This window comes from Pan paniscus, chromosome 23 (genome assembly GCF_029289425.2).
Source record: "Pan paniscus chromosome 23, NHGRI_mPanPan1-v2.0_pri, whole genome shotgun sequence".
NCBI lineage: Eukaryota > Metazoa > Chordata > Mammalia > Primates > Hominidae > Pan > Pan paniscus.
Window position 1 is genome coordinate 51959523 of NC_085927.1, and position 9863 is coordinate 51969385.

At 57.2% G+C, this 9863-nt stretch overlaps 1 protein-coding gene across 2 annotated transcripts; it reads right to left on the reverse strand.

The window, feature by feature from the left end:
- Window positions 1-347: 347 nt before the first annotated feature.
- On the reverse strand, window positions 348-9624 carry LOC100988273 (cytochrome P450 2D6-like). Of its 2 annotated transcripts, none has more exons than XM_063603332.1 (9): window positions 9496-9624; window positions 3584-3755; window positions 2881-3033; window positions 2633-2793; window positions 2023-2199; window positions 1692-1833; window positions 1297-1484; window positions 700-841; window positions 348-601 (listed from the first exon to the last, which is right to left on the reverse strand). In XM_063603332.1, the coding sequence occupies exons 1-9, from the start codon at window positions 9520-9522 to the stop codon at window positions 423-425; spliced, it is 1341 nt and encodes a 446-aa protein (XP_063459402.1). In that variant the 5' UTR covers window positions 9523-9624; the 3' UTR covers window positions 348-422. The 2 variants fall into 2 exon arrangements, with proteins under 2 accessions (XP_063459402.1, XP_034805193.2); XM_034949302.4 differs by lacking the exon at window positions 9496-9624 and adding an exon at window positions 4457-4640.
- Between the last annotated feature and the right edge of the window lie 239 nt (window positions 9625-9863).

A 9863-nucleotide genomic window follows, 5' to 3' on the forward strand; every position in this document is an offset into this window, starting at 1 on the left:
GGACTGCTGTCCCTGATGTGGGGTGGGCTGAGTTAGGCCTGAAATATGGGCCTCCAGGCTGAGTCCTGCCCTCTCCACCACATCCAGGGCTGACTGACACCTCTAGTCAGCCCATTCTGGCCCCTTCCCCACATGCCAGGACAATGTAGTCCTTGTCACCAATCTGGGCAGTCAGAGTTGGGTCAGTGGGGGACATGGGATTATGGGCAAGGGTAACTGACATCGGCTCAGCCTCAACGTACCCCTGTCTCAAATGCGGCCAGGCGGTGGGGTAAGCAGGAATGAGGCAGGGGTGGGGTTGCCCTGAGGAGGATGATCCCAACGAGGGTGTGGGCAGGGGACCCGAGTTGGAACTACTACATTGCTTTATTGTACATCAGGGCCCCTGGCTAGGGAGCAGGCTGGGGACTAGGTACCCCATTCTAGCGGGGCACAGCACAAAGCTCATAGGGGGATGGGGTCACCAGGAAAGCAAAGACACCATGGTGGCTGGGCCGGGGCTGTCCAGTGGGCACCGAGAAGCTGAAGTGCTGCAGCAGGGAGGTGAAGAAGAGGAAGAGCTCCATGCGGGCCAGGGGCTCCCCGAGGCATGCGCGGCGGCCTGTGGAGAGGGGAGGGGCGTCAGTGAGCCTGGCTCCTGGGTGATACCCGTGCAAGACTCCACGGAAGGGGACAGGGAGCCGGGCTCCCCACAGGCACCTGCTGAGAAAGGCAGGAAGGCCTCCGGCTTCACAAAGTGGCCCTGGGCATCCAGGAAGTGTTCGGGGTGGAAGCGGAAGGGCTTCTCCCAGACGGCCTCATCCTTCAGCACCGATGACAGGTTGGTGAAGAGCGTCGTGCCCTGGGCAGGAGATGCAGGGTGAGAGTGGGGACTGGGCTCTAGGATGCTGGGACCCCTGCCACCAAACACATGGGGGACACACACTGCCTGGCACACAGCTGGACTCTGTCAACTAGTCCTGCGCCTGAGAAGCTCCACAGTACCCTCCCCAACCCCACAGCAGGGCGCAGTCACACCTCTCAGAGGCACCCACACTGCCCCCTCTCCCTGCAGGCGTTGGGTCCTCCAACATTCTGGCAGGTCCTGGTTTGTCTTCCCCGCTAGACGGGGGCTCTGGATGGACAGGCCAGCCCTGCCTATACTCTGGACCCCTCACCCAAGCGGGGACAGTCAGTGTGGTGGCATTGAGGACTAGGTGGCCAGGGTTCCTAGAGTGGGCCCACCTGGCAGTGGCCATGCTGGGGCTATCACCAGGGGCTGGTGCTGAGCTGGGGTGAGGAGGGTGCCAGGCCTACCTTAGGGATGCGGAAGCCCTGTACTTCGATGTCACGGGATGTCATATGGGTCACACCCAGGGGGACGATGTCCCCAAAGCGCTGCACCTCGTGAATCACGGCAGTGGTGTAGGGCATGCGAGCCTGGTCACCCATCTCTGGTCGCCGCACCTGCCCCATCACGTCGTCGATCTCCTGTTGGACACGGCCTGGACAGACATGCGTCCCCACAATGGGTCAGCACCCAGGGTGTCCGGCCCTGACACTCCTTCCTGCCTCCTGTGTTGGAGGAGGTCAGGCTTACAGGATCCTGGTCAAGCCTGTGCTTGGAGCCCCGGGTGTCCCAGCAAAGTTCATGGGCCCCTGCCTGTACCCTTCCTCCCTCAGCCCCTGCACTGTTTCCCAGATGGGCTCACGCTGCACATCCGGATGTAGGATCATGAGCAGGAGGCCCCAGGCCAGCGTGGTCGAGGTGGTCACCATCCCGGCAGAGAACAGGTCAGCCACCACCATGCGCAGGTTCTCATCATTGAAGCTGCTCTCAGGGTTCCCCTTGGCCTGAGCAGGGCCGAGAGGATACTCGGGACAGAACGGGGTAGCCCCCAAATGACCTCCAATTCTGCACCTGTCAGCCCAGATGCGGCTCGCCGGGTGATGCACTGGCCCAACCTTTTGCCCAGCCTCCCCTCATTCCTCCTGGGACGCTCAACCCACCACCCTTGCCCCCACCGTGGCAGCCACTCTCACCTTCTCCATCTCTGCCAGGAAGGCCTCAGTCAGGTCTCGGGGGGGCTGGGCTGGGTCCCAGGTCATCCTGTGCTCAGTTAGCAGCTCATCCAGCTGGGTCAGGAAAGCCTTTTGGAAGCGTAGGACCTTGCCAGCCAGCGCTGGGATATGCAGGAGGACGGGGACAGCATTCAGCACCTACACCAGACAGAATGGGGTCTCAATCCCTCCTGTGCTCTGCGTTCACCTGGACCAGTCTCAGGCCCCAGCCATCTCCAGGAACACCCAGGGCCTGCCTGTCCTTACCACTGACCTCCCCAAGTCCCTCCCCAAGTGCCAGCCTCCACCCTCTCTCCTTGCCCAGAGGAGAAACCTAAAATCGAAATCTCCAACGTGGACAGGGGGTACAGAGTCCTTGGCCTCTCCTGGTGCCCCCTGACCCGGGCACACCTCTCCCACGACCATGTCTGAGATGTCCCCTCCTCCTCCAGGCCCTTCTTACAGTGGGGTCTCCTGGAATGTCCTTTCCCAAACCCATCTATGCAAATCATTCTCTTCCGAGGCCCCAGTCCAGCCCCGGCACCTCTCAGGAGCTCGCCCTGCAGAGACTCCTCGGTCTCTCGCTCCGCACCTCGCGCAGAAAGCCCGACTCCTCCTTCAGTCCCTCCTGAGCTAGGTCCAGCAGCCTGAGGAAGCGAGGGTCGTCGTACTCGAAGCGGCGCCCGCAGGTGAGGGAGGCGATCACGTTGCTCACAGCTTTGTCCAAGAGGCCGTTGGGGCGAAAGGGGCGTCCTGGGGGTGGGAGATGCGGGTAAGGGGTCGCCTTCCCCGTCCCCCCCTTCCCAGTTCCCGCTTTGTGCCCCTCTGCCCATCACCCACCGGAGTGGTTGGCGAAGGCGGCACAAAGGCAGGCGGCCTCCTCGGTCACCCACTGCTCCAGCGACTTCTTGCCCAGGCCCAAGTTGCGCAAGGTGGACACGGAGAAGCGCCTCTGCTCGCGCCACGCGGGCCCATAGCGCGCCAGGAACACCCCTGGGGGCGGGACGGGCACGTGCGCGTGGCCATGAAAGCATTAGCCCCACCCTCCACCACCCACTCCAACCCTATGCTCCCACTGGTCTCCCGCAGTCCCTGGCTCTGTCCAGCTGGGCACAGGGCCCACTCTGTGCATCCACCTTGCTCCCTTGGCTGGGGCAGGGCTTTGCTCCACCTCGTCTCTGCCCACCCTGACCGCCTTTGCACTCAGTGAAGATCCCGCGGGCCCCGCGCCACCCACACTGAGCTTACAGCGCAGGTGCGGTCCCCGCCCCCCACTTCGACACCGGATTCCAGCTGGGAAATGCGCCAGCCTCACCCATTGGGCTCCTGCCAGGTCTCGGCAGTGGCCCCGCCCACTCGTCACAAGCCCCGCCCTCGTCCCCACGCTCACACCTTCCTAGTGCAGGTGGTTTCTTGGCCCGCTGTCCCCACTCGCTGGCCTGTTTCATGTCCACGACCCCGCGCCCTCTCTGCCCAGCTCGGACTACGGTCATCACCCACCCGGGTCCCACGGAAATCTGTCTCTGTCCCCACCGCTGCTTGCCTTGGGAACGCGGCCCAAAACCCAGGATCTGGGTGATGGGCACAGGGGGGCGGTCGGCGGTGTCCTCGCCGTGGGTCACCAGCGCCTCGCGCACGGCCGCCAGCCCATTGAGCACGACCACCGGCGTCCAGGCCAGCTGCAGGCTGAACACGTCCCCGAAGCGGCGCCGCAACTGCAGAGGGAGGGTCAGGGCCTCTGTCAAGCCAGGATCCCCCCAGACTACAGGTCCTAGTCCTATTTGAACCTTGGACGACCCCCGGGGCTACCAGGAGTGAGCAGGTGGAAGGAGGAGACCCAGCCTCCTGATCCTGGGGCGGGGGTGGGGGTCACACCTTCTGTGATGGAGGAACTCAGTTTGGATGCGTCACCCAGGTATGACCTTGCAAGAGTCACCAAAATGGCCGAGAGGCCCCAGTTAGCATCCCATTCCCAGATGATGGTCCATGCCGGTGAGCAGTGAGGCCCGAGGACCCACAGTGCAAAAGGTTTGAACCGGGTCACTGCACCCCCTTCATCCTCGATTTCGTGATTTAAACGGCACTCAGGACTAACTCATCTTCCATTCCCAAGGCCTTTCCTTCTGGTGTCAGCAGAAGGGACTTTGTGCTCCATAACATATGCTGCCCAATGGGCTTGCACGCCCACTGCCAAGTCCAGCTCCACCTCGAGGCCCTTGCCCTAGTCTTCCTTGGCCTTTGGAAAATCCAGTCCTTCATGCCATGTATAAATGCCCTTCCCCAGGAAGTCCCCCAAACCTGCTTCCCCTTCTCAGCCTGGCTTCTGGTGCAGCCTGTGGTTTCACCCACCATCCATGTTTGCTTCTGGTAGGGGAGCCTCAGCACCTCTGCCACCCTCCAGGACCTCCTCCCTCACCTGGTCGAAGCAGTATGGTGTGTTCTGGAAGTCCACATGCAGCAGGTTGCCCAGCCCGGGCAGTGGCAGGGGGCCTGGTGGGTAGCGTGCAGCCCAGCGTTGGCGCCGGTGCATGAGGTCCACCAGGAGCAGGAAGATGGTCACTATCACGGCCAGGGGCACCAGTGCTTCTAGCCCCATACCTGCCTCACTACCAAATGGGCTCCTCTGGACACACTTGGCACCCCCACCCCACCAGGCACAGAGGACCAGGCAGGACACTCTCAGCACACTGAGCGCGTGACCCTTCCCTTATAAAGGGAGCTGATGATGGCCTTTGCCCTCTGCTGTGAGTGAACCTGCTGTGTTGACTGTGCTGCCAGTGGCAGAGTCAGGCCAGGGCGGGTATGGGCTGCTCCAGAGGTCCTTGCCCCTGGTTCCTGCTCCAGGCCCTTACCCAGGGTAGGCCGGTGGAGGGGCCTGGTCGGAGAAGTCACCCCCTCTCCCCACTCCAAGCTCCTGAAGCCTGCAAAGCCTTCTGGGATAACCAGGGTTTCAGTGGACCCGGCCATCCACCTCCCAGCTAGGCTCATACACCCTAATGTAGTCACAACCCCTCCTCCAGAACATGGCCTTGCCCTTTCCCTACCCCCACCTGCCCACTCCAGAGTGACCTTCAGCACCCTTATCTGTCACTGGCACTTACCTGGAGCCTTAGAGCTCCTGATGATGAGTGGCATCATGGGCCTGGTCCCTTCACTTCACCTTGCACTCTTGACATGCACAGACGCTATGCACACACCTGATGGTGCACAGATCTCTTGTCCACTCCCAGACACTTGTCCACTTGTTCACACTTGCAGGGACACGATTACACACGCAGAAAATCACCCACACAAAGACATTATTCACACATAAACAGACTCACACTGACACTCAGGGCACACATTCTCTCTCCCACACACCAGTCACACACACATACAGACCCCGCACCAAGTACCCCACTTCCCAGCCATGCCTGAGGTTTCCTGGATGGGACCACTCCTGTCCAGAGGCTGCTCCCAGCCCAGCCCACATTCCTGGGCTCTGGCCGGGCTATGGCTTCTTGTTTGCAACAGGGCTGTTCCCAGAGCTCCCAGTTGGTAGCCGGAAGGCCCTTGCCCCAGCCTGTGACAACATCCTCCCGGGCTGCCTGAGGGTCGTCCTCCTCCACTGCTTTCTGGCCTCCATGTTTCTGATTAGAAATCTGGTGGGAACGTTATGGAGGACCTTTGTTCAGGATACGTTGCTTTATTTTTTTTTCTTTAGACAGGGTCTCACTCTGTTGCCCAGGCTGCAGTGCAGTGGCAGGATCATGGCTCACTGCAGTCTCGACATCAAGTGGACCCCCTGCCTCCCAAGTAGCTGGGACTACAGGCACCACCCAGCCTAATTTTTTTTTTTTTTTTTTTTTTTTTGGAGACGGAGATTTCCTCTTGTTGCCCAGGCTGGTGGCTCCCCTCCATTGTGCAATGATGCAATCTCGGCTCACTACAACCTTCACCTCTAGGCTTCAAGCAATTCTCCTGCCTCAGCCTCCTAAGTAGCTGGGATTACAGGTGTGTGCCACCACGTCTAGCTTTTTGTATTTTCAGTAGAGATAGGGTTTCACCATGTTGGCCAGGCTAGTCTTGAACTCCTGACTTCAGGTGATCCACCCACCTCAGGCTCCCAAAGTGCTGGGATTATAGGCATGAGCCACCGCACCCAATCCCAGCTAATTTTGTATTTTTTGTAGAGACCGGGTTCTTCCAAGTTGTCCAGGCTGGTCTTGAACTCCTGGGGTGAAGCGATCCTCCCACCTGGGCCTCCCAAAGTGCTGGGATTACAGGCCTGAGCCACTGTGACTACCTGATACGTCTCTTCTCTCTTGCTGCTTTCAAAATCCTGTCTTTTGTGGGAGGGCAGCTGCTGAGCTCCGGACTTCTACGGGATCATCCACTGAGGACAGGAGGACCGGGCCCTCTACAGGTGGATCGTATGGCAGCTGCCATGCTTGGAGCCAGTGCTCACCGAGCACGTGGCGGCTGTGGAGCTGGACGCGGGGTTGATAAGTCCGCTGGGGGTGACAGGCTCATCCATGAGTGGTACTTGATGTGGCTGCAGAAGGCGGATGTGGTGGTGGCAGAAGTGACACAACTGTCCCTGGGTATAGGCTATGATCTGGGCCAAGCCACAGCCCTCAATAAGTGAATCCTGTGTCTGCTCCAGCCGCAGTCTGGTGGAGTGCTGTCGGCCATGATCTGGGAAGAGGCAGATGGCTCTGGGTTCCAGGTGTGGGACTACGGAGAGGGAAAGGTGGAGGCCCTGCTGCATGGATAGGTTGAGGCTGATCCTCTCGAGCAGGTTGCCTCCCCTAACCCAACCATTGGACCTAATCCCATTTTATTAAATTCTTCTCATCCCAGACACTGCTCTAGTACCAGTCCTGGCTCTTTGCCCCAGGAGCAAATTAAAAGGTACATTTAAAATTCTAAAAAAAGAAAAATCTGTCTTTTGACAGTGATTATGATGATGCGTATGGCTGAAGATCTCTTTGAGTTTACCCTACTTGGAGTTTGATGAGCTTTTTGGATGTACAGATTAATATTTTTCATCAGATTTGGGAGGTTTTCAGCCATTAATTCTTCAACTATTCTTTTACTCCTTTCTCCCTGTCTTCTTTCCTGGGACTCCCATTGCGTGTATGTCGGAAAGCTTGACGGCGTCTCCAGGTCTCTGGATCTCTGTGCATTGCTCTTCATGCTTGTTCCTGTTCCTCAGAGGGGACTACCTCAGGTGGCCTCTCTCCATAGTCACAGGCTCTTTCTTCCAATTGTTCCAATCTGCTCTAGGGCCCCTGGGATGAATTTTCATTTCAGTTATTTTACCCTACAACTCCAGAATTTTTATTTGGTTCCTTTTTATAACTTTTTTTTTGTTTTTTGTTTTGTTTTGTTTTTTGGAGTATCGCTCTGTCACCCAGGCTGTAGTGCAGTGGTGCAATCTCGGCTCACTGCAATCTCTGCCTCTCGGGTTCAAGTGATTCTCCTGCCTCAGCCTCCCGAGTAGCTGGGATTACAGGCACGCGCCACCACACCCGGCTAATTTTTGTATTTTAAGTAGAGACGGGGTTTCACCATGTTGGCCAGGCTGGTCTCAATCTCTTGACCTCGTGATCTGCCCGCCTCAGCCTCCCAAAGTGCTGGGATTATAGGCATGAGCCACCATGCCCAGCCCCTTTTTATAAGGTTTATCCCATTATTGATATTCTCTAATTGGTGAGACATTGTTCCCACACTTTCGTTAGTTCTTTTGACATGGTTCTTTTCTTTTTCTTGGGAGAGGGTCTCTCTGTCGCCCAAGCTGGAGTGCAGTGATGCAGTCATGGCTCACTGCAGCCTCAACTTCCTGGGCTGAAGTGATCCTCCTACCTCAGCATCCTGAGAGGCTGGGACCATAGGCAGCCAGCTAATTTTTTAAATTTTTTGTAGAGATGGGGGTCTCACCACATTTCCCAAGCTGCTCTCAAACTCCTGGGCTCAAGCAATCCACGGGCCTCAGCTTCCCAGAATGCTAGGATTATAGGTGTGAGCCACTGCACCAGGCCTACACGTGGTTTCTCCCTTTGAAGTACTAGCCAGGCCTGACCATGCTTAGCTTCCGAGATCAGCAGGTTCCAGGCGGTGCAGCCTCAGATGCAGCATGTTTTAGGTCTTTGAACATATTTAAATGAGCTGACTGAACATCTTTGTCTAGCAATTGCAGCATCGGGCTGGTCCCATTGGTGACTTTTCCCGTGTCTGGGTCATCCTTTCGGTTTCCTTTCCATGTCTCATAATTTGTTAAAACCTGGACATTTCACGGGCGATAATGTGGCAACTCCGGAAGTCAGATTCTCTTCCCTGCCAAGGATGTGTTGTTGTTGTTGCCTGTTGGAGCTGTTTCTTTGCTGGGTGACTTTTCTGAACTAATTCTGACTAAGCATTAATGTCTCCATTCCCTGCGAGGTGTGGCCACTGAAGCCGCTCTTCAGTTACGGCAGTGGTCAGCTAATGACTGGTCAGAGAGTTCCTTAGGTGCCTGGAAGCGAAGTCTTTGCCGAGTAGGTCTCTCTCTGTGTGCCGGGCGTGGCTTCAGCGCTCGGCTAGGCAGTGCTCAACTTTCCCTTAGCCGTCACCTGCTGTCTGCACAGCACCTCAGGTCAGTCACGGGTGAGGGCTCAGGGCCTTGCCGGCCTTCCCGAATATGGGCATAGCTGCAGACAGCCTTACCCACGTGCAGGGCACCTAGATTCCCAAGAAGGGGCAAGAGCTGTTCAAAACCACTACAAGCTGGACATGGTGGCTCACACCTGTAGTGTCAGTGACTCAGAAGGCTATAATGGGAGGATGACTTGAGGCCAGGAGTTTGAGACCTAGCAAGACCCCATCCCCCACCCAAAACAAACAAAAACAACAACAAAAACTCACTGTGGACCGCTCATGCCCCAGCTGCTGCTTTTTAACCCCAGCTGTTATCCATCACCACATGCAGCTTCGATTTTCAATCATGGATCTGATGACTTTCAACAAACTTTCCTGAGGAAAATGCTGTTCCCACCAGAAGAGATCTCAGGACAAATGTAGACAGCCCTGGCAAGTGGGGTCTGCCTGGGAGCTAGCAGACAGGTGAAAGAGTGACAGTTCTTGGGGAATTAGGCTTTTCTTTTGTTTTGGAGATGGCGTTTCATACTTATCACCCAGACTGGAGTGCAATGGTGTGATCTCGGCTCACTGCAACCTCTGCCTCCCAGGTTCAAGCAATTCTCCTGCCTCAGCCTCCTGAGTAGCTGGGATTACAGGCACCCACCACCACGCCCAGCTAATTTTTTGTATTTTTAGTAGAGACGGGGTTTCACCATGTTGGCCAGGCTGGTCTCGAACGTCTGACCTCAGGTGATCCACCCATCTCGGCCTCCCAAAGTGCTGGGATTACAGGCGTGAGCCACCCTGCCCAGCCCAATTACAGATTTTTTAAGTTTAGGTATTGAGAGAGCTCACCTCAGCCTTTTTCTCTCTCCTTGTCATGCAGCCCACAGGGGAGACGGTCAGGCCAGTGTGGGGGCTAATGAATAAATGCTACACGTGCCCACTCAGGTGGGTAAGGGCTGGCACTCCTCTTCCCCTGGAGTGGGGCGGCTGTGCTGGCACCCTTGGCAGACACAGTAAGGGGGACTGCACCTGGAAAGGATGGGCCAGTCAGGGAAGGACTACTCATCACTCATAGTGTGGGTGTCAGGGTTGTGTCACCCCTCCCACTTCCCTCTGCAGAGACGCAAAGTCAAGAGTAGGAAGAAGCCAACCTCTGAGGTAAGGCTTCCCCTGGAAGGCCCAGGGCTGGGGCTCTCTCCTTTCAGAGCTCAGTTAGA